This window comes from Sebastes fasciatus, chromosome 1 (assembly GCF_043250625.1).
Source record: "Sebastes fasciatus isolate fSebFas1 chromosome 1, fSebFas1.pri, whole genome shotgun sequence".
NCBI classification, from domain to species: domain Eukaryota; kingdom Metazoa; phylum Chordata; class Actinopteri; order Perciformes; family Sebastidae; genus Sebastes; species Sebastes fasciatus.
The window spans coordinates 13,679,196-13,703,857 of record NC_133795.1 but is presented as its reverse complement, the minus strand read 5'-3'; the positions used below and the strand labels follow the sequence as shown (position 1 = coordinate 13,703,857).

Here is a 24,662-nt window from a genome sequence, read left to right as displayed (position 1 = left end):
CTTTAATATAAGAGTGTTGCCATGGTGCTGGTACGTTTTACTCACCACCAGTCACTGTGTCCTTAGGCTGAAGACCTCAGTGCACTCCGGCTCACCAAGAGGAAATGTCATGATCATATTAAGATATATGAAATATAAATATTGTGTACTGTTATCAGGTCCAGTAGGGAGTACGGCGATGGCGACAGCGACACTGGATTTCCACCATTCCTCCGACTCTTTCTCCCCAACCTACTTCACAAACATTTGTGTCCATCTGTAAACCTGAAAGTGGGAATCACTAACAATTTACATTTGGACATCTGGTGTGTATATCAGATACCATGAACCATTAACAAGACGCATTTTCACGTTTTATATAGTGCTTTAACATTTGTAAATATGTCAAATACAAACAACTGTAAATCTAGGTATACATAACAATGTTTGGACTTCGTTAATGTCCAGTGTGTGATGTACATCGTGGTTGTGTGACGGGATCTTATGCGTTGTAAAAATACGTTTGAAGTGTCCTGATCGCTCAGGATAGCTCACAGGACTTGTGGTAAACAGTTTTAGTAGGAACTATCTACAAACATACACAACCCACATTCAAACACAGACCAAAAGTCAAAAATAAAAAAGACAACAACCACAAAGAGCCAGATTGGACAGAGATAAATATGATGTCATCCTATGTCATTTTTTAAAAAAAAGCACATGGCTAATAATAGCAAACTGGGTATCATGCATGGTGTGTAGGGACAGTAGGGACTTAACCCTCTGAGACCAACAATAGACCAGATTTTTTTATTTTTTAGGGGGGTACAGGAGGTCTTCAGGGGGAGATAGCAGGTCAACAGTATATCATTTTTGGGTTGATATCATTTGTTAAAAGATTTGGTGCTAAATTTGACCATTTTTAACTACTTGAGAATTGATAAAACTAATCAATAATCCCTCCAAAATACCACATTAAGACACCAAGACCTTGAGGAACACCATAGAAAAAGCCATGCTGTGATTTGGTTTCAAAACTTTTGACATTTGGAGATTTCTGCAAGAATTGCATCTTTTGGTGATTGGGTGGCGAGCACTTCTGTTCTGTAAACGGCTCAGAAACCCCCTTATTGTTAATCTAGATAGGAAAGCCATTCACCCCCTGAATGCCCTAGGTCTTTAGTTGGTACCAATGAATTCCTTGAGTTCCTAGTTTCATAATATATTTGTATCTTCACTAGCTCTAAGAATGAACCTTCTACAGCCTCTGAAAGACAGTAAAGTCGGTTGGGAATGCCGTGATCTTATTTTTTTCTGTAAACCATGTGTCTTGCTTCGAAGCCTCTCAAGTTGTATCCCTGACACTAGTTCCCTAAACCATGTGGAGAAACAAGGAGCGCTGGGAGCCTTCCAATCCATGAGAATCATCCTCTTTACTACTAACATACCAAACATAAGGGTCTGCTGTATAGTATGAACAACCAAGCAGGGCAATCAGGTTCAATCTGTAAATCATACATTTTACAATACCAAATTAAGATATCCTGCCAAAAAGGGACAATCTCAGGAAAAAACAGAAAGATTTTTTTATTTTATGGTCCGTGCATTTCAGTCTCAATGCTCTCAACAATACAGTTTCCAACAGCAGTACAGACCAACAAGTCTGCCTTACACCAAAGACAAACCAACTTAGCAAGGAGCTGCTAAAGAATGAAAAGTATCTAGCAAGCTAAACACAAATATTTTGCTCAGGAGACTTAAATGGAACTGAAAGTAGAGCAAACGTCTGACTTAAAATACCCCAGGCCGCAGGAAACACGACTCCGACGGAAGGATAATGTTGCTCTGCGGTGGATGCAGTTAATTGTGTGCTTACACATTAGCCGTTTAGTGGCTCAATTAATGCCACTTAATTCCATGCTTTGAAACACACACACGAAAGAACAATATCACTTTCCAAATCGTATATACCGGATTGTAATTAGGCTGCAAAGCTGAGAACTTGCTCCCCGAAGGATTTCTAGGACCAGAGATAAGCAGAGCACAAGGAAAGTTTTCTCAAGCCAGTCAGCTGATTATGTGGACAGCTCGTAATGTGGAGAGTACGGGCAGTAAGGGATTAGAAGAATCGCAAAAGACTGTGGGAAGATGTGCATGACAAGCCTGCAAGAGTACTTAAAATTGTTAGGGGGGATATATTGCTCTGAGCAGATGGAGATGCATAAGTGGGCCAGACTGTGGGCATACATGTGTGTGTTTGTGTGTGTGTGTGTATGTGTGTGTGTATTCCAGGAACTGCAGGCTATGCCATGCTGAGCTGCGCTGTGCTGAGACGCAGGCTTCTGTTCGAATTAGGTCAGGGCAGGGCTGAAGGGCTGAGGGTGCCATAAGCAGGGATGGATTTTCAGGATCGGGTTGGGAATTGTTCCAAGTTGTCATTTTTTTCCAAATAAAAGTTAAACTGTAATTGTTATGAATGCTGGAACGTGATTTAGTCTCAGAATGAATCAGCGGCTGACTTGATTTTATATTCCTGTAATGTAGCCTAGTTGACAACTTAGCTTAAAGGTGACCAAGAGGGTATCTGCACAGCTTTTGAGCACAAATAAGCAGTGAATCAGATGAAGAGAGAGAGACAGTGGTCCATACCCCTGTATGGTCTTATCAGTTGCTGAGACAGAATTACAAGGGCACACACGGTGACATTTTGTCCTACATGTGCTTTGAGGTCCAGTACAGGAGCCTCCTCCCCCTTTAATGAAGGAAGGTCTTAGCTCTTATCTCCTCCTACAGCTTAGACACAATCAAACCTTAGAACAAAAGAGAAGCTGAGCAAGGCAAAGAAAAGTAATTCACTCGTTTCTTGAAAGGCAAGTGGTGTGCATGTGGGAAACGGAGACGTATTTACGGGAAGATAAAGACGAGTGAAAATTGTAACAAGAGATATCACGGGAATGCAATGGGATAAATATGAAATTTACTGTATAAAGATTAGGGCTGTCAATAGTTAAAATATTTAATCACGATTAATCTCTTTCTCTTATCAACATGGGAGTGGGCAAATATGCTGCTTTATGGAAATATATGTATATATTTATTATTAAAAAATCAATTAACAACACAAACAATGACAAATATTGTCCAGAAACCCTCACAGGTGCTGCATTTAGCCTAAAATAAAATGTTCAAATCATAACATGGCAAACTGCAGCCCAACAGACAACAACAGCTGTCAGTGTGTCAGTGTGCTGACTTGACTATGACTTGCCCCAAACTGCATGTGATTATCATAAAGTGGGCATGTCTGTAAAGGGGAGACTCGTGGGTACCCATAGAACCCATTTTCATTCACATATCTTGAGGTCAGAGGTCAAGGGACCCCTTTGAAAATGGCCATGCCAGTTTTTCCTCGCCAAAATTCAGCACAACTTTCTAGCGTGTTTTAATCTCCTTTGCGACAAGCTAGTATGACATAGTTGGTACCGATGGATTCATTTGGTTTTCTAGTCTCATATGATACCAGTATCTTCACTCCAGCTGAAAAGAAAACTGAGCCCGCTAGAACCTCCGAAAGATCGATCGCGTTAATGCGTTAAAGAAATTAGAGGCGTTTAAACAAATTTGCGTAAACGCATTATTATCGTGTTAACTTTGACAGCCCTAATAAATATAGTATAAATGATGGGGAGAGAGGAAGAGTTAGGACAGACACAGAAAAGGAGAAGCACGGAGAGAGACAGAGATGAAAAATAGATGAAGCGGGACAGCTCTCATGCTGGGAGACTCATCTGCTCTATAAAGGTGGCTGTTTCCTTTTGTCGGAACCACTTTGTTAATCATCATTTTGAATTCATTTGATTCTGACTCAGCACACAAACACTGAATAATGAAGGAGCAACAAAAATAGTACATGGAAAAAAGGCGGTCTGGGCTGAAATTCCCTCAAACTCCATTTCTGGCCTCCTCACCGTGTCTGCACCTCAACTACACTGCGGAAACGCATGCAGAGTATGGTGACAGATGGACGAGTGGTCACAGGCTGCTTTGCCTACTCACTATCTGGACATCAGGAAGATAGACATCACAGTATTGAAGCAAATTAAGTTTAACGATAGGGATTCATACTGTATGCAAAAAGTCTGGTACATCTTACTGGTAAGCTCTGAATGGACAGTGTTTACCTTCAGCACATTCTCATACAAACAAGTTTGGAAATGTTCTGGCAGACTCAACTCCTGTACTTCTGAGTTGAAGTGTCACCCCAGCTTGTACTCATCTCCTGCAGTGCACAGGTATTGATAAAGTAAATAAAGTAAAATGAGTCAGATATAGTAGTCCCCAGCTGTATCAAATATTATTTTACATTTCTCCTTCACTGTGTTTGCTACAGTGTCTTGCACCTTGGTTATTAATGGTAACGATAGACTGTATATAAGAAGTGGACATAGTCACCGTGACGTCACCTATTGGTTTGTGGACTGCCGTTTTGAAGCCTCGAGTTTGGCGTTTTGGCCGTCGCCATGTTGGCTTTTTGCAACCAGAAGTGACACGAGAGGGTGGAGCTAAGTACAGCTGAAGACATTTTTAGGCGACCAAAAAGGTTATAATTAACTTTCATGAACTGAAAACACACCGTGAAAGGGTTAAAGTTATAAGATGAAAACACGGACAACTCGCAACCTGTCAATCACGAGGTAGCCACGCCCTAAAGCATACCCTGCTTTATGGTCTATTTTATTCTAAATGGGACCATAATTTACTAAATGAACATCATGCTGTATTGAAGAAGACTTGAAACAAGCAATTGAGACCATAAACTCATGTTTACAATGTTTACTGAAGTAATAAATCAAGTGAGAAGTAGGGTCATTTTCTCATAGACTTCTATACAATCAGACTTCTTTTTGCAACCAGAGGAGTCGCCTTAAGTTTAAGGCACTTCCTCATCGGCTTCACTTTTCAGACCCAGAGGTTGCCCACTGATGGTAACTAACGTCTATCACCTGTTTGTGCAGTATTTGATGAATCTCCAACACATTAGCTTCATAGACATAAATACTCAGACCTCTCTGTATTAAGGAGCTATTTTGTTTGTTGCATAGTTCCAACATAAAGAGAGGTCTGAGAGGAGAGCAAACCTTTGGCATTTAAACACAGAATCTGCATTATTTTTTCATTTCATAAGTTAATTTAAGTGCATTTGACATTAAGGCAGAGTCAAAGCCTCAGCGGCTTGTCACACAATTTATAGTCTTTCACTAATGTCTCTGCAAGCACAAGTGCACACACACACACACACAAACACATCCACCCCGATGAATGTCGAGTTATTGAACCTTTCCACTCAGAAGCAGAGAGCCCTCAGCCGGAGTGGTAAATCAGCTTTAAAACCCGTGTAATGTAGCCGAGAGGCACCAGTGTGGAGCAAAAGGTTCCTCTTTTGACTACCAGATTGTGTCCCAGCCCAGACTACATTCATTTGTGAATCACAAAACAACAAAAAAATCTGTGTGGATTCTAGGTATAACATTTAAAACATCAGCATACTTGTGTAATGAAAATATGAAGCACTAAAATCACGGGCATTTAATCTTTGTGGCTTTTTATCCACTGAATATGGATAAAAAGGCAATGAGGGAGATAAGAGAGAGAGAGACGGGAACACTGGAGGCAAAGGTCATCAAGAAGAAAACACAGAAAGAAGACATGCAGAACAACTATGAACCATCAATTACAAACATGTGTGGACATACACAGAAAAAACAGACATACAACTCTAACCAAACAAGTGTTGTCTCGGCCTCGTCCACGCACTACTCTTCTCCAAATCAATTACGGCCAATAAGCTGATTATACGGCCAGCGAGTGCAGGGGCTACTGGGTCATCGTTCCACATGAGTGACAGAAACAGGCGGGGGCCGATCCATCAGCCCTAATGATTTTAGATGATTAGACCACGCTCCCCTACCCTCCACTTCCTCCCATACCCCGTCACTCCATCCTGTTCTGTGTTTTGCGATGTATTCTGGGCTTAAAATGTGGAGAATTTCCCCTCGCTGCCCCTTGCGGCATTCATTCAAAATGTCAGTAAAAGCAATACGGCCCATTTGTGCAGTTTGTCATCGGTAGAGAAAACTCAAAGCTGGCAGCCGAGTGTGGGAAACGTTGAAATAAAAAAGAACAACAAACAAAACACAAAGCTGCTGTATTGAATTCAAGAATCTTCATAATAACATTACAGGACATCCAGATTCAGAATAATATTTATTCCCCAATGACTTCATTTGTCATAGAGCTGTGAGCTGGTAGAGTTGTTTGATATGGACATGAAAGTAGATTTGGTGCACTGCTAAAAATAGTTTCTGCTGTCATATAATAGAGTTACAGCAAAATACAGAAAATATCAATACCATTTTTCCAAATATGTGGCCTGTGAATCTATAAGCAGCCAGCTTTGAATGATGCCATACTGAAAAATGTACGCTGGAGAGTGCTGGGTAAGTCAATATTTGAAGTAAAGCCAAGAGGAGCGCCGGGGAAGTCAAGGGAATCCAAATTTTCTGAGCAAGAAGGTCTGGATGAGTGTATGTGTGTGTGTGTGTGTGTGTGTGTGTGTGTGTGTGTGTGTGTGTGTGTGTGTATGACATGGTATAAAAAGTGTTTTATTTTTTAATTTTGTGAGAAAAACCCAGCAGATAATTGTGACATGGAGGTTTTTAATGTTACCAACAATTCAACTGTAAAGGCCTTTACATACCAGGGGCGAGATGAATAAACGACAGAAAAAAATGAAGTAATCACCTGTGAATATTATACGTCTAGGGCTTTTATTGTGAAAGGTAAGAATGGAAGGAGTGGATCTGGGCTGCGTTGCCTTTGTCAAGGAGTAATAAAGTTTGCCATCTTGGTTCAGACTACGGAGATTCTGTGTTGATAGGACTGCAACTAACGATTAATTTAATTTTTGATTAATCTGTCGATTATTTTCTCGATTAATCGATTAGTTGTTTGATCTATGAAATGTCAGAAAATGGTGAAAAATGTTGATTGGTGTTTCCCAAAGCCCAAGATGACGTCCTCAAATGTCTTGTTTTGTCCACAACTCACAGATATTCAGTTGACTGTCATAGAGGAGTAAAGACACCAGAAAATATTCACATTTAAGAAGCGAGAATTTTGCCTTTTCTTCGTAAAAAATTATCAACCCGATTAATCGATTATCAAAATAGTTGCCAATTAATTTGATCATTGACAACTAAACGATTAATCGTTGCAGCATTTTTTCATAAATAAAGTGATTAGTTGATGCCTTTATTTGCGATGCGAAAGCTCAGAAAAATTTAGCTTGTTACGTGAATAATTATGTTGATTTTTCAACGCGTAATATTTGCATTCTGTGTGACAGTAGTCATGACAAAAAAAAACAGTTTGAAAAAATATATTAACGTGCAAATGAATCGCACCAAAAAAATAAACGCTCCTGGTGTGTAAAGGCCTTTAGAGTAGATTGTTATACTATGTCTTATTGACAATAACACAGAAGAGATCAATGGTCCTGCCTTGTGCTTAGTTGCATGTCCTGATCCCTGTATAATGAAAGCTTTAATTTCAGCTGAACATCAAAGGGCGGCAGGACACACTGGGATCCCTGCTCCACAGCGAACACAGTGTGAAACCAGGAAGCAGTTAGCGAGCAGGTGACAGGGATGGGGAGCCAAAATGGAGCTGGATTTGTGACAGCAGGGAGGTTGTTTTGGGTTGGATTGGACGGAGAAAGACACAAACAGAAAGACAGAAAGAGAGAGAGACACACACACACACCATCAACATCATACACACAACTTCAACACACACTTCCACAGTCTTTCACAAACACACACACAAAGCGAGTGTTTATTGTTTTCCTGCTTCTTGATTCTTTTTTTAATCTCATTATTACTTGACACTTTGGCATTATTGTCTTTGTTACAGCCATGTCAATAAAGCATTTTGAATTGAATTGAGAGAGAGAGAGGCGGGGGGGTGTAGATTAACATAAGTAACAGAAATGAGAACAGAAGGGAGGCAAAAGGGGATTTGAGTAGATTGCAATGACAGTGAGTGCCGTTGCCTGTGTGTGCATTATTAAGTCCCATCTGTTTAGATTACAGAAACATGTGGCAGCAGCTGGGGATTCACAGTACCGCTACTATCTGGTTTAAAGTCCCTGTATCACTACTATTTGTGTCACTTAAGTCAGACATTTGAAAGAAATAATGAAATGTTAGAGAACTATTTGATGGTGATAGTGTACTTTCATATGATAACAGGCTCTGAAAACATAGAAACTAGGTAAATAACCAATTTCATACTTTGTTGGCAGATGCCAATAATAATAGGTGATATGTAACAGGAAGATTTGCTCATGTTTTGGACATGTGGAAAATTTGATTCAGTGATGAGGTGATTCGTAGCACCTACAGTACATCTCCTTCATGGTGAAAACATCAGTGAGGGAGGCTCCAGAAACACATTTATAGAGGAATATCTGTATGTGTGTCATTTCTTTCTGTTTTCCTGTAAAAGAGAGCGAGTTCATCTCTTGCACAATGCACACATATGCACCCGTTGGAGGATTATTAATAGCAAATCAAAAACTTTGTTTCCATAGTGACTGTTTGAGTCCATTATGGAAAGTGTCTCCTGTTGTTACCAAGACAACAATCCAGCAATGGCAAATGAATGTGGCGCACAGCTGAGTGATGCGGTGAGCCGGTGATCTCTCCATAAACAAGCTCAGCACCAAACTGGGGGCAGGTGGAGGACTGGAGGGATGACGACGAGAGGGTTGAAAAGACGGGAAAACATTACCATGTATGCACCCATCATCAGTTGTGCTTATATACTTATACGACTTTAATTTGGCTTGATATTACTATAGTTACCTGGATGTAACATCACACTTTAGTGTATGTACAAAATAATTTCATAAATCAGACTTTACGTTGGAAGTAAGTAACACAATTACAGAAACTAGCCGCATTAGGTTGTTGTTTGTTCATTTAAATAAGTCCTAGCAGCTATTGCACATATTTATGGAAAGTTTATCCCTTTTCTCATTTATTGTATCTTTTTTGTCCTGATATTTCAGTGTTTTTCTTTTCTTTATATTGTTCTTGTGGCCTTCTTTTTGCTGGGTCCTGATCCCAGTAAGCCTTTGAGTACTCTCTTTGTCATGTTTTTGGTATGTCTGTCTCTTGTCTGTGCTCTACCTCATTGTCAATACGGATGTCATCCTCTATTTTTGCTACAAAAACAAATCAACCTACGGGTACAAATAAAGTCACCTGAACCTGAACCTGAACCTAGGTTGCATACCATTTAGTATTGTCAGTCTGTATTTCAGTCATCCCTATTAAAGGGCTTGTCCTTCATCGTTCTTCTTCATTTTTCTTCAAATGAAAACGCCCACTCAGCCGTTGCAAAAAGCAGTGACGTGAATCGATAAGGTATGAATAATGTGAACTCTAGCACTATACTGAGACAATGTTAGCTGTGCTAAGTTTGGAAATAACTGAAGGGGTTAGTTCGGATTTTTTGAAGTGGGATTGTATGTATACTCCCGTGTTATGTGTTTTGTGAATGGAGTCTGGTCTGATCTTGAAGACTGCGATATAACAGTTTCCGTTCTCTTCAGTTTAAGTGCACACTATATTTACAATATTTTCACCCCTTTACTTTGCCATCAGACAGCCCTTTCTTCAAGACCCGACTCCATTGACAAAAACATTTTATTTCATTTTACCTCGCAGAAAACCGGAGTTGCTGGTCTACCGCTGCATCGATCAGTTAGTTTCTTTGTGTTATTGTTTGACTTTCGGATTAAAATTAACATGGCATCCACAGCAGTACATTGCTTAGCTTTCGTACTGGTATTCCTGTCTGCTTCTCCAAACTGGGAGCATGCCGACCGCCATCTAAGTTACTTTATGTAACGTTAATACACTGACTATAAGGAAGTATATACTGTATACTATACTGTATATACTGTATATATATGTAGCGTCATCACGCAGAAACCTACGTCAGGTCACGTGGGAAAAGGTTTTTAGAAGGGCTTGTGAAAATAGCATTTTGATGCTAAAACATACACACTTTGACCACAATTTGAATGTTTGGATTTGAATACATAAGGAACACCACTGGGAAGCTACAGACTGATGTAAAAACCTAAAAAAAAAACGCAAATGCAGTTTGTCTGTGTTGGGCATATGCAGAAATGAGTGTGATTCCCATAAATCTTTAATAATCATGAATATTTTGGTCAGTCCTCCTGCAAATTTTGCCACAGATTATTTTGCCTTTGCAGCTTTTCTTTTGAGTGGGATTTTGCCTTTATTGAGTGTTTACAGTAGAGACACTGACAGGAAAGATGGTAAATCGCCATCAAGACTTGCAATGTTTGTAACTGTGAAAGTCACTTCAGTATTATTGCATAAGGATGCTCGCAATATTTGTTCTACCCTCTGTGCATCAGTGGCTTCGTACACTCACAAAACACACTTTGGTTTAATCTTGGGTTCAGTTTGTGTTCGCACAAGGATGCTAACAAGGATGTGTGTGTATGTAAAAGGTGCATCAAGAGACACCTTGGATAAACATCCTGTCTCATGACACTCAGCAGCACCCATGATTAAGGATAGTAAGACAAAGAATACACAGGGATTAAGAGTTACTCTTAACTGCAGTGCACTCTCACAGCAATTTGTTTTTTGAGAGCCGAACGAGGGTCCAAATTGCTTCTGCCAGTTTGAGAAAGCTGGGCAAACACTTCAGTGTGGGATGGATAGCAGGACCATTTAGACAGGAGGACCAAGTCGACCTCAGGAGGGATCAAGAGGACAGAAATGCTTCTGTCTTGGTGATGGAATATGCTCTATTGTTGTGAGTGCCAAATTACATTTGGGTTGTGACAAGTGTACTATATAGCTACCAGAATTATGCTCCTGCACACTTGCGTAAATATAGAATAGACTGCCATATAAGTCGGGTTTGAGAGATGCAGCAAATGACTATGGCTCTAGTAAGTGACAAGCAGTAGGCAGGCCATCATGCACTCCGAAAACCAAGCATGACCATTTTGAGACAAATGGATAACACACGCACAAAATGCCCTCAAAAGTTAAGAGGTTTAAGAGAGATTCCAAGGCACCAAAAAAAGCAGAGCAAACAGCAAAGACAGCACAGACACATCCGACAGAACTCAGGGCAAAATACCCTGATAGTACTCCACAGTATAATGCTCTTCTCGCTGTTATACACTAAGGCGTTGTCAGACATTTTTCATTTTCAGGTCAATCAACGATGCTGAAATAGCAACACGTTCTCAACCCATCTTGTCACATACTGCCGCTTTGTCACGCCCCTTGGCGTCACTTTAGCTTTAGGCAACAAAATAATTTAGTTAGGTTTAGGAAAAAACTACATGGTTGAGCTTAAAACTACTACGTTTACAACACATTGTGAACACAGGACACAAACGAACAGCTGATTGTAACGTAAAATTGAAACTTAACACACAGGACAAGAACAGTGGTCTCTTGGAGGAAAGCCTCGTGTTTGTTGGACCCAATCACCTCCAATCTCGCCCGCCCTTAAGCCCGGGCCACACAGGGAACATCAGCAGCGTGTTGTGGCTGCGGAACCTGTTGTTTTTTATTTCGCCGCCTATGTTAACAGGTAAGAGCAGCCACACTGCCCGCGTGAGCAGTGTCAATGTCTTCATCTGTAGAATGCAGACATGAAAAAAAGGAAAGATTTATTTTTAAATCAACACTTCCTGCTTCAATTTCAAAATAAAAGCCCTCAATCGTTGCAAAAAATGCAGTGACTTGCACGGCTCCCTGAAGGAATAAAGTACAGGGTTTTAATTGTGGATTATTACTATTATTTACAAATGAGCACACACGTCTTAACCTTTATAATATAAATGACATTTATAATGAAATGAAATTGCTATTATGAAAGGCAAACTCTATGTATAAAGAAAGGGCTGGCAGCAGTAGCAGCAGAAACGCTGCCAGTGTGGATGCCATACGCTTGAGATACGCAGCAGTTCATCGAGGCAGCCATCACGCACTACTCACACGGGCAGTGTGTCCCCAGGCTTAGTGTGTCTTTTCACTCTTTTAACCATGTCACCCATCACTTTCTTGGAGCGTTTACTGTTGCCACGGACGGGTTTACATTGTAGTTAATGGGATGCCCGAAGTGTTTCATACAGGCGCTAAAGGGTGCCTTGTGTGTCAGTATCAAACGCTGTTGGCAATGACAAAGCCTTGGTAATTCACGCCCTGTGAATGAGAACGGGCTGGAAATAGGGCTGAAAACATTGCTTATTTAAAAAATGTAAATAGTTTTCACAAAATAAAAATGGACCAATGCCTGTTCAAGTCCAAAAATGAAAAACAAAAACAAACAAACATTCACACAAATGTTGGAACAAACGTGGGCCTGCAGCAGGACTGATCCCAGCGTACATGTGGGACTGAATGCCTGTAATCTTAATGTGATGATGTGTTCACCCTCCCCAAAGCTACGCTGACATAAACACAACAAAACAAAAAAGCCAGAATCCAAGGTCGGAACTGATGGCAAGTAAATCTCATTACTGTAAGTGACTGTCTATACATTTTGAGCTCTGTTGAGCCACTCTAGCTTTATAAATTAATGTTGATTAGTTAGGTCTAGTCCTTTGACAGATCCTTGAGTTACCACTTTATTAAGTACACCTCTACAATCTGATGCAATCTAATACAGCCGCCCAGCAATAACTCCTATCTTTGTGAAGTGTATCAAGTTCAGTTTTTGTTGACACTGTGTCAGAGGTGTTGATTCAACTCTGTGCTAATTTATGAGGCTGTATATTTAGTGGTGCTGTTTCACCATGAACCGCATTTCCTTAAGAGGTGTTTCTAATGTTCTGTCTACAATCATTTACATGCAGGGAGCAGGATATCAGCCTCTCAGTATAATGTGGCGGGTTTGTTGACACTGTGTCGGAGAGGTAAATCAACAGGGTTCTGATGACACAGTGTCAACAAAAGTGAGCATTGGAGGCTTCACAGAGATATATTACAGTGTTATCTATTATTACAGGGTTATTGTATTAATTTGCGTTAGACTGCATACACCGACCACTCCCAAATAATCCTGTTTACTTAACGGAAAACATCCTTTTAATCACAAAGAGAAATGGCATTTGGAGTTTTTCCCAAATAGAAGATCTGTAATGGTGCTCAGGACACTTCCTGCACTCAAAATGATTTCACTGGATGAATGTGGAATCTGAAAGAATTAGTTACTGTCTTAATTGCTTTAAATATTGTATTTTAATATGTTTTTAAATGTAAGAGAGGTTTATAAGATTTTGTAGAAATCTTTGTGTGATTCTAGTACAGCACAAAAATAGATGTTTGTGATAATGTTGCAATAAGAGTTGGTTTGAGCTTCTGAAAATGCAGTTGCAACTTCATGCCAAAGCAAATACAATACCAAACTGCACTGCACCACCTGATCCGAATACAAACTTATCTGTGCCACTCCACCTACCTTGGTATTAGCAGATTTGTTAGAAATTACCAAACTGGTAAAGGTGCAATAAATGCAGTGAGAAAAACAGCGTTGTTTCCACCGCTGGCTTTGCACGGACACAGTTACCACATGTGTGCTGCTTGCACCACATCAGGTTCCCATTAGAGCCTGTTATGTCCGATTAAGCAACAAGCTGTTTATCTAGGGACACTAACAGGTGCAGTCCAGCATAAATATACTCTGAGCATTGACACATTTACTAAATACAGCAAAACCTCGACAGGAGTTTAGTTGCACTGTAATAAATTCATGGCCAGTAAATCCATACCAAATTACACAGCAATATCTTCCTGCCGGAATACTTGCACGATAATTTATAAAATTCAATCCATACAAAAGCGTCGGGGTGTCAGAAACAAAACAAATGTTCAATCTTTTGTCCGTCTGACAGAATTGGCTGACAAATACACATTAAATACATCATTAACAACAAAGGTGCACTCAGTATAGTGCACATCTCCGCCAGGTGTGTCCGCAACGACCACTGCTGTAATGTTTGATTGAATGAATACAACCCACAGTTGGCTAACCCCTCGTCTAGACTGCAAGTGTATCAGATGCGTTTTTCATTTGCACGTCTCACACAACACATACGCTCTCATTTTAATCCATGTAGATGTCTGCACCGGCTCTGTGCAGGCGCGTGTCTCGGCCCCAACTCACAGGCGTAACCGCATTTATTTAGGCTGTAAGCGTGTAAACGTGAGGTTGATGCCCAATAAAAAGGGACGGAATAACTGTGTCTCTGACCGTAGAGCAGCGGCAGTCGGAAGTGTGTGGTTCTATTATCTGTTAGCCAAACACACCATCCAAAACAATAAAAGCAATCAATCAATGGTAGTGTCAAACAGGCAATAAAAGGTGTTTTGACAAAGTGTGAGTCACTGCAACCACGCTAGGTCCTTGAGCATGCAGCTATAAATGAACACGAGATTTGCCGTGGACAGACACAAAGATGCACACACACGACCGATGTCATTATCTCCTGGCGGAGATAAAAATGTAAAAACACACACCCTTTATTCAAACTGTGACAAGGTTACCCAGAGTGGTGAAAAAGCCATCATGCAAAGCTGAAACATGAGTGTTGTTGCCGCTGGCACTGACACACTTACGTTCCCAGGATCTCTTTGAAGTCATACTGATCCTTCACATCCGTGGTCTTCTTTTTCCAGGCATGGCAATCGTCACCCAGTGGCATCTTCTTGGTGTTACGGTCAGAAACAATACTAGTGAAGAAAAAGAGGATAAGGAAGAGAAGCTCATTAATACCAACAGTTTAACTGTTTCCATCCCCCACCTGCAGTAAATACAATACTGCACTGATAGAGCTGCTCACTTTTCCTACAAGGTTGACTGTATTAAAGTGAATAAAAAATAATTTTGTTTTTTTTATACGACATGGATTACTGACATCAGTGGATTTTTTACAGTGTTTGTCACTTGTGATGACACAGTAATAGTATGCAAAACATGATGTCATGTTGGGAAATACTGGCATATGAAGTACCTGACATTAACCATGTGTAAAAAACACTAGATAGAAGCCGGTCCCATTGCTATGTGAGCATTATTATGTTGTTGTGTAGCATTGTGTACATTTTGGGGGTTGATGACTGGGGTTTGCATTAGCCCTGTGGGTGTGTGTTGGAGAAAAGCACTTCCTGCAGCTAAAAGTCACAATGAAGTGAAGTTACTGAACAATTTAGCACAAAAGTAGGGCTGCACAATTTGATCAAAATCGCAATATGGACTAATGCAATATCCAAATCACAGGAGAAACAATATTTGTTAAAGACATCACAATATCATTCTGATGTAGTACTGTGGTGCTGAAGAGATGTCCTGTCCTTAAAAGTGTATTCTACATATTTAAGAAAACAACTTTGTTTGGTACAGATCCTTGCAAAAAAAAAATCACACCATGATCATTTTAATATAATTTTCAATGAAGCTGAGAATAATGATGTAAAAATGATCATTCTCTCCAACGTCGTCAATCATTGCAATATCAGTCAAAACAATTACTGTAGATATTTTTTTCCAAATTGTTCAGCCCTACACAAAAGGATAACTTCTATTTCACAGGTTCAGACAAGGAGCTGGCCTAAACTTTGAACGAGTTACGATATCACAAGCAGCTTGACTAACAGTCCATTGCGAAATGTCTGTTACACAGACAATTGCATGTGTCTCAGGTCATTTGAGAATGTGGTAAATCCTGCTTCCTCTCTAAAACAATTTTAGCACACAAAATGTATCGTACGGCACAGGATATTAAACACAGGCTCCGGCTGCATTTCATCCATTATACTGAAATACTGGTCGCAGGTAAATACAGGGTCATTGTTGTTTATGCGCGTCCTGCAACTTTAGGGTGGTTCCTGCAATGTTGTGGTTACTTCATGGCAGACAGCCAAATGTGTGGAATTTCTTTTCTTTATTCTGTCAAGTTGTGAAAAGTTATGTCCTGAAGTCTTGTTCAACTATCTTTATGATCAGCAAGAGAGGAATTTATTACAGAGAGGGCTGAAAGTCAAAGCCAATATCTAAGTTTAATAAGTTAATAAGTAAGTTTCGCTCTAGTAACTCGGCCGTTGCTGTGGAAGAATGAGTTCAGGTATACAGTGGTTCACCTTTTTATAACACAGCCAAGCAGTGTAAGAGCTGCAGTGCTTACTTTGGTGTATCAATGGTGTATTGTCAAACGTACAATGAGCCTCTGTCTGAAGAGACACACTGTTGTGAAGGGACTTTACTGAGCTTCTGTAATGATCAACTTTAAAGGAACTTGTTTGTATCTATTAGCAGAAATGGAATATAATATTCATAACTATGGTTTTCATAGTTAGTATAGTTAATCAGTTAGTTTATAATCACCTGAAACTAAGAAATGTTGTGTCTTTGTTAGCTTAGATTGAGCCCTTCATATCTACATAGGGAGTGGGTCCTCTTCACGGAGTCCACCATGTTGCTCCGCCATGTTTCTACAGTAGCCCAGAATGGACAAACCAAACACTGGATTTAGCGGGGGCCTTTCACGTTTTTACGTTACCTGAAGGCCACCGTAATTCTCTGACACGCTTGTGAAACTACGGTAACGGGAGCTGCAGAGTGCAAAACTGTGGTATCGCCAGCTGCTGTCTGACTTCCGTTGTTCGTAAAATAGTGTTATTATGGTAAGGATGGGCTCTGAGTGAGGCGAACGGCGTTACCACTGTTTTGCACTCAGCGGATCACGTTACTGCAGTCTTGGAAAGGGAGGAGTGAACGGAAGGGTACTCAGTTGGTTGCAATCTGCAACCGCACCACTTGATACTGCCAAATCCTACACACTGCACCTTTAAGTGAGGTGATACAAATTAGCTTCACAAACTGGGCCAAATCAAAAACCACGCCATGGTGTAAAGCATAAAAACACTCCTACCTTTAAGAGTTAGAAAAAGACACAACATTAATTCTAGCTTTGTCTCACTTCCTCATATTTTTCAGAAGAAGTTAATGTTCAGATGTTTGTCCTCGCCACACTCTCAAGAGCGCGAGTGAGCGCAAAGGACCCTGCTGTCACAGCTATCATCATCTAAACCCAGAAAGTGCCCATAACTCAAGACCTGGAAGACTAAAATAGCCCTGTTCATATCAGCACGCCTCACTCCTCCTCTGTCCCTGCTGCCTGCCTGGCAACCTCACAGTCCGTCTATATGAGATGATGTAACGTATTGTTCTGGATTGTACAAGAGCCATTAAGACTTTATATAATAGAACAATTGATCATTTCCCTATTAGTGCAGAGTCAACTCTTTCAAATGCTTAATTGTGTGTATGTGTTGTAATAAGCGACAGACAGGGGTGGGCTTACTGCTGTTATCTCAGAATAAATGTTGATAGGACGTGGCCTCTTCTAGCTGCATTGAGGTGCAGTCACTGATTGCTGCACACACACATGCACGCAGAAATGTGATGGCCCTCTCGCCACCTTCACTAATGTCAGAAGTCGGCTTCATACGTGTCGTCATGGAAACCCAAAGGAGCTGCTATGGTATCTGAGAGAGTCGACAGTGCTTTGGTGGCAGCTAAGGTGGAAATCATTCTGGTCACTTCGATGGGCTGGTTTAGCTAAGAACACGCTCACACACACACATACAAGAGCATCCGGTGTGTGGTTATTGGATATGGATTAGAAGGACATATCACACACAAGAAGCAGTGAAAAATGATACAACCCGATCAGGTATACACAACATACAGCATCTGATATAAACTCAGTGTAACCAAAAGTACTTAAGCCTACAGTTGAACATTTAAATTTATATCATTCATCGTTTCCTCTGCTGCATTTTGCATGCCATTTACAGTATCCGAAGGTAAAGGAAGTGTTTCTTAACTTGGCATGATAAAACAGTATGCAAAGTCGTGTGCTTAGAGGAAGCAGTAAGAGGAAGTCCAGTCCAAATGTTTGTAAAGGCTTTGCTGGTAAATCTGCCCACCTATTGAGGCCTCTGTTCCTCTAACAACTACTGTAGGGGACAAACAAACAATACATAGTAGGCGGTAACTCTATTCCTCAGTACATCTTCCACTTGACACCAGTCTCTTTCTCTGAGAATTGAGGATCCATTACCGAGAATGATTTTTTTTTTCCAGAATGCTTTCATTGAAAAAAGATCTGGAGTAGGTCAGTATGTACTGATCAACATCTGAAAATACAAAAGAATACAGGACAGTGTTGTGCAGACAACAGGGTGATTTTTGTGTTCTGGTTTTATGTTCTGACATGTTGACATTCTTTAGGTTTTTCCAGTGTCTTGTTACGAAGTACAGGACTATAGTGAGGCAGATAAGCTGAAATATTCATAACAATTGTACATTTGCGATAAAAGCAACACATCTGGCAAAGATGTAGGTTTATGTTATGAAAAGATATAGATATCGGGTTGCTGCAAATTTCAAAATAAACGCTTGATGAGGTGTGTTCGAGCTGATTAAATCAGATGTCGGAAGTTTTTTTCCTTCTTTATTTTTTAAGGGTGCTTTTTAAAAGCTTTTAACTTGAAAAAAATTTAGAAAAGGATCTAAACAACTTGAACACACCTAGGAAATCATCAAGAGTCATAAAATCAATTTTTGGCAACATTTAGGAATATAAAGCGCCTATTTGCCGGCCATTTAAAAAATGGCTGTCACGGCCCCCAAGGTCCCAATCTGCAGTGCCCCGATATCTATATATTTTCATAACATATAAACCTAGCTGTTGCCCCCGCGACCCGATCCCGGATAAGCGGTTGAAGATGGATGGATGGATGGATAAACCTAACTCTGTGCCAAATGTGTTGCTTTTATCTCAAAATGCACAATTGTTATGCTTAGGTGCCCCGCTAATATGAGTTTGTAGTGCTGAAACTAACTGACTAGTTGGTCAACACAGAGATATTTTGTGATAATTAAGCAAATGATCATTGATTAATTATTTACTAAGTAGAAATATCAATCATTTCCTGAATACAGCTTCTTAAATGTGACGATTTGCTTGCTTTTCTCTATTTTAAACTGATGTTACCCAAAATATTTTTTTGACCACCACGTATAAAAAAATAAGCTATTTTAAAACATTACTTCCTCGGCTCTGGTAAACTGTGATAAAGATTTTGTAATGTATTGCATTTTTTGCATTTTATAGACTAAATAATTAATTGATGCATTAAAAAGATGTATCAAGAAGGATTCATTGAAATAGTTGCAGCTGGAGGTGAAACGATTAAGCGATAAATCGATTAGATGTCAACTATTAAATGAATTGCCAACTATTTTGATAATCGATTAATCAATTTGAGTCATTTTTTAAGAAAAAAAAAGTCAAAATTCTCTGAATCCAGCTTCTTAAATGTGAATATATTCTGGTTTATTTACTCCTCTATGACAGTAAACTGAATATCTTTGAGTTGTGGACAAAACAAGACATTTGAGGACGTCCTCTTGGGCTTCGGGAAACACTGATTGACATTTTTCACCATTTTCTGACATTTTAGACCAAACAACAAATTAGTTAATCGAGAAAATAATCCACAGATTGATCGACAATGAAAATATCCGTTAGTTGCAGCTCTAACCTCAGGCTATCTGCTGACCAGCAGTATTTAAGCAGGGCATCACAGTACACCTGTTTACAGAGTAGTAAACCTTTAGGCTAAAAATAACAGCAACAGCACAAGACCATAAGGAGGAAACACTGAAGCCAGAGAAACAGATACTGCTTGTTTGTAGCATCTCACCTTGCTCATATATGGAGATTCATGTTAATTCATGCACTGAGAATGTGTGATATTGAACATCCAAATCATTTAAAATCTATTAATTCATCAACCTTTGCTTGTCATTGGTTGTGTTCATTTCAGAATTCTACAGGAAAATACCAACATGCACATTAAATCTCCTTCATAACACATGGATTTCATTTCTATGGCACAAACATCTGGATATAATAGGCAACTTCATATTACATTTCAAATAACACATTTCAAGCAATCAGAGCTTTAAGGACAAAGTTGAGCAAGGGGGTCTGTTTTTCAAACAGGCAAATGCTATAAACGGCACAATAAGGTTCAAGTTGAAGACACGAAGGAGCAGATAGGAACACGTTTAAAAAAGTGGGAGAGTAGAGGAGGAGAGAAACACATGCAGGTATCGTATGAGCATGTAGAAGGCCAAAAACAGCCCCTCCATGTCCACTGATGACATGACTTTTGGCCAACGGGTGAAGATAAGCTGCTCAAAAACAACCCAAGAAGCAAAAAGGATTGAAGAGGCTGAAGATATAGGGAGATGCACGATACCATGATCACATTCGTCGACTAGTATGTGACATGCAGCATTCATCCAAGTTGTTGAAGCTTTACACAAAAAGAGAGTCGCTGTACTCACTGGTTTCCCATTCCTGTGATGTGCAGTAGACGGAAGAAACACACACACACACGTACATACGACCACAGTTAAACATGACGAAATGACATGTGGTTATGGTGTTAGAGCGTGAAATTTTATCTGCAATGGTGTTAAAACTTTTGGCAACACTTGCACACACACACACACACAGACATAGAGAACCAAACATTACAAAAAGACAATGGAGCTCAAATTAAAACCAGATGTCTAAAAGTTAAAACTGAGTTCTTGAACGCATCTCTAGTCAAATCCACTTCTTATCTGTTATCTAGATGGCTCATGACTCTACATAAGTGCAAATAACAAACTAACACACTGGTTTTGGCTTGTGTTTACTACTATTATTTCATATCTCAGCAGGTAATCTACTGCACAGCTCAGAACTGCCAGGAATTCTGCCGCCAAGTTAAGAACAAACACTTAAATCATGTCAACGGACTGCATTCCTGTTAGAGCAGATTCACTACACTGGACGTTTTTGTGATGATTGTATTTTACTACTTCTTTTCAGGGCTTCGTTATGTCCGGTGCATAGCTACATCTCTGAACTTTGAATGCTGTCAGAGCTGCAGAAGGCAGGACCCTTCTGATCAACCTGAAATATGGTCTGAAGACTGACGCTGCTGAATGTTTTTCACATTCAGCTGCCCAGGTATAATGCATTTTGAAGGGCAGTAATCCCTTTTCTAACTCCCAACCTTAATGACTTTATTATTAAGGAAATCTGGGTTATCAGGAAGAGATAAACACATGAATAACGACGGATTTAGTGATTTGGGGGCCCCAGGCAACCGTATACTTTTTACCCTTTCTCTAACTGGGAATGCTGGCAGTGGTAGATATGTGAAGGAAAATGGGTCATATGGGCACCCACGAGTTTCCCCTTTACAGACATGCCCACTTTATGATAATCACATGCAGTTTGGGGCAAGTCATGGTGAAGTCAACACACTGACAGCTGTTGTTGCCTGTTGGGTTTGAGTTTGCCATGTTATGATTTGAGCATATTTTTTATGCTAAATGCAGTACCTGCGAGGGTTTCTGGACAATATTTGTCATTTTTTGGGGTTGTTAATTGATTTCCAATAATAAATATATACACATATTTTCATAAAGCAAGCATATTTGCCTACTGCCATGTTAACAAGAATATTAAATACGTGACAAATCTCCCTTTAAGGTGCATTTTGAACAGATAAAAAATGTGCGAATAATTTGCGATTAATCACGATTAACTATTTTAATTGATTGACAGCCCTGATAATAATGCATCATATTTTAATTGTTATATTTTGTGAGTCAAATCTGAATCTGCTACGTAACCAGTAACATTTCTCTGTCAGGTAAATATAGTACTACAATGTTTTCCTCTGAAGTAGAAGTACACAATAAGTAAGTAGGCTAGTTGAGTTGCATATTTTTTATGTGCTTCGGGGGCTTTTTGTAAGTTATTTCGGGGTACAATAAGTTAGAATAGTAACATAATTCAATACCTTTCATATCTAAACATCATAATAAATCTATAGCTGTTAGTTTTAGTTGGGGTAAAGTCTGCCCCTGTGCACAGCAAAACTTCAGTCACACAACAAATAAAAATGATTAATCAAATGGTTGAACTGGCAAAGATCACAGGTCTCTGCAGTGGTGGGTGAGGCATGAAAACAGAGAGAGAGCAGTGGAGAGGCAGTTTGTGATTCCCTGTTTATTAACTTGAAAACAATACAACTAATCTAGACCATCAACTCCCTCAACAGAGGTGTCCAAAAACTGCATGGCTCTGTGTCTGGATCCATCAACCATCTGCATCCACTGCATGGCTGACTGGCAAACAAACACAGAGGGATTTACTAACAGCAGTTTAATTGGTCAGCTGGTGTCAATGACGCACAACAAATCTCCTCTTAAAGTCAGCTTATTAATTGATAAGCAGACAAGATCCCATATAGATAGAAAAGGTGAGGAGGTGTGAGTGTGTGTGAGAGAGAAACAGAAAGAGGAAAAGGAGAAATGAGAAATAAAGGGAACTAAAAATACACCTAATGACATTTCTGCTGTAAAGATTATAGGCTAATAATAACACCAACAAGGCTCTCCCAAGACTTGAGTCATCTATATTTGGTAAGACCATACTGTAAATACTTGAATTCAGTCTAGTTATACTGGTTTGTATGGAAGAAGTCTAGGGTCTAAAATTAAGTTTTTTCCTCACCTGCCACTGTGGCAGGTCACTGAACATTTCTACTAGCCACACAATTGTTTTGTCTGCCACTTCTGAAGTCTATGTAGCTCGCTTTAGAATCTCAAACACTAGGGCTGTGTATTGGCATGAATCTGGCGATAAGATATGTATCACGATACAGGGGTTACCATGCAATATATTGCGATATATTGCGATACTGTAAGTAAGACGATATATATTGCGATTTAAAAAAAAATCTAATTTTAGGAAAACTATTATAATATAAATAACACTACTATATTGCATAAAATCTGAGCATAAAAAAAGTTAACTTTTTTTAATGCAATCAGAATAGAAGGATCTGCATTTGCATATCTTTGCAAATAAAGTAAAGTATTTCCTGAGTTAATCTTTGCATGTAAACTATTAATTAGAATTCAATACAGGGTTTTTGAGAATTAATACAGTATCACAAAACACAATATTGCAATACTCAATATTTTACCCCTAGTAAACACTGAGTCAGTGGTAACAGACAGTAGAAATATGGATCATGTAACCTTAATCCCTGACTATTTTTTAATTTATTTAGGAATTGCTTTTTTAAAACTAATATTTCTTAATATAAGGAAAACCTATCTGCCATGGTGGCAGGTGACCTGAACGTTTTACCTGCCACAGCCAACATTTACCCTGTATTTGGATTTATTTTTTTTAAATCTAATTTTAGGAAAACTATTATAGTATAAATAACACTATTATATGCATAAAATCTGAGCATAAAAAAGTTAACTTTTTTAAATGCAATCAGAATAGAAGGATCTGCATTTGCATATCTTTGCAAATAAAGTAAAGCATTTCTTGAGTTAATCTTTGCATGTAAACTATTCATTAGAATTCAATACAGGGTTTTTGAGAATTAATACAGTATCACAAAACACAATATTGCAATACTCAATATTTTCGTCCAACCCTAGTAATACACTGAGTCAGTGGTAACAGACAGTAGAAATATGGATCATGTAACCTTAGTCCCTGACTATTTTTTAATTTAGGAATTGCTTTTTAAAACTAATATTTCTTAATATAAGGAATCTGCCATGGTGGCAGGTGACCTGAAAGTTGTACCTGCCACAGCCAACATTTACCCTGTAGGCTATTTGGCAGGTGGCAGGTGCTAATTTCATTCCCTGCTTCAGTTCCTCGCATATACTCCAGATCTGATCTAGGAAACTGCAGCTTCAGTTACATATGTAGCTAATAAACGAGCTGTCAGCATGAAAACACGCCTCTAACCTTTGGAGAAAGAGTCCGAGTTAAAGTTAGTTTCGTGTCTGTGTAGCAGTAGTCGTTCCTACCTGAAATGTACCGGTCTACAGGGTCTAACACCGTGTCCAGTGTCCGTCCGTCCGTCCGTCCGTCTCTACAACTCGGAGCGCTCTCCTCTCACACGGAATCTGTACTTACTTGGCAACCTCCACCAGCAGCGCTCCTCCTGACGTCACCGCAGGGCAGGACTGAGCGGACCAATCAGAGCCCGAGCTGAGGCGCACAGGTAAACAGCTCTGTGATCCTATTGGTCGCCTCTCTTCTTCCACCACCAGTACTGTAACTTATGATAACAGGCTTGAGTGAGTTGGTGCCGGTGTGTGCAGCCGAGGTAATGGTTTTAAATGACACCTGCTGTACTGCTGCAAACATCATGGTGTTTTCCCCCCCCCCCTCAGGCCATTAGACTTTTAAATAGATGATTCATACGACACCTTCTCACACAAAAAGTACCTCAATCATATATCTTATACTGTATATACTGTATGTTCTTAATGTATATGTTCTTAATATGCCTGTATATGTTCTTAATGTATATGTTCTTAATATGCCTTGTACAAAGTATTTCTTATATATGTACATTCATACTTCCTGATATGTATAT

General features: G+C 39.5%; 1 protein-coding gene across 2 annotated transcripts in view; it reads right to left on the bottom strand.

Moving 5' to 3' along the window:
* Positions 1 to 24,238, bottom strand: part of camk1b (calcium/calmodulin-dependent protein kinase Ib) — a 51,959-nt gene extending 27,721 nt beyond the window's left edge. Inside the window, exons 1-3 of one of the 2 annotated variants that reach the window (XM_074630567.1) lie at positions 24,088 to 24,204; positions 20,530 to 20,542; positions 14,727 to 14,840 (exon numbers count right to left, since the gene is read on the bottom strand). In XM_074630567.1, the coding sequence (XP_074486668.1) occupies positions 14,727 to 14,840; positions 20,530 to 20,540 (125 nt within the window). In that variant the 5' untranslated portion in view covers positions 20,541 to 20,542; positions 24,088 to 24,204. Of the gene's footprint in view, positions 1 to 14,726; positions 14,841 to 20,529; positions 20,543 to 24,087 lie in introns of both variants that reach the window. The other variant, XM_074630575.1, reaches the window with a different exon arrangement.
* Positions 24,239 to 24,662: the final 424 nt, after the last annotated feature.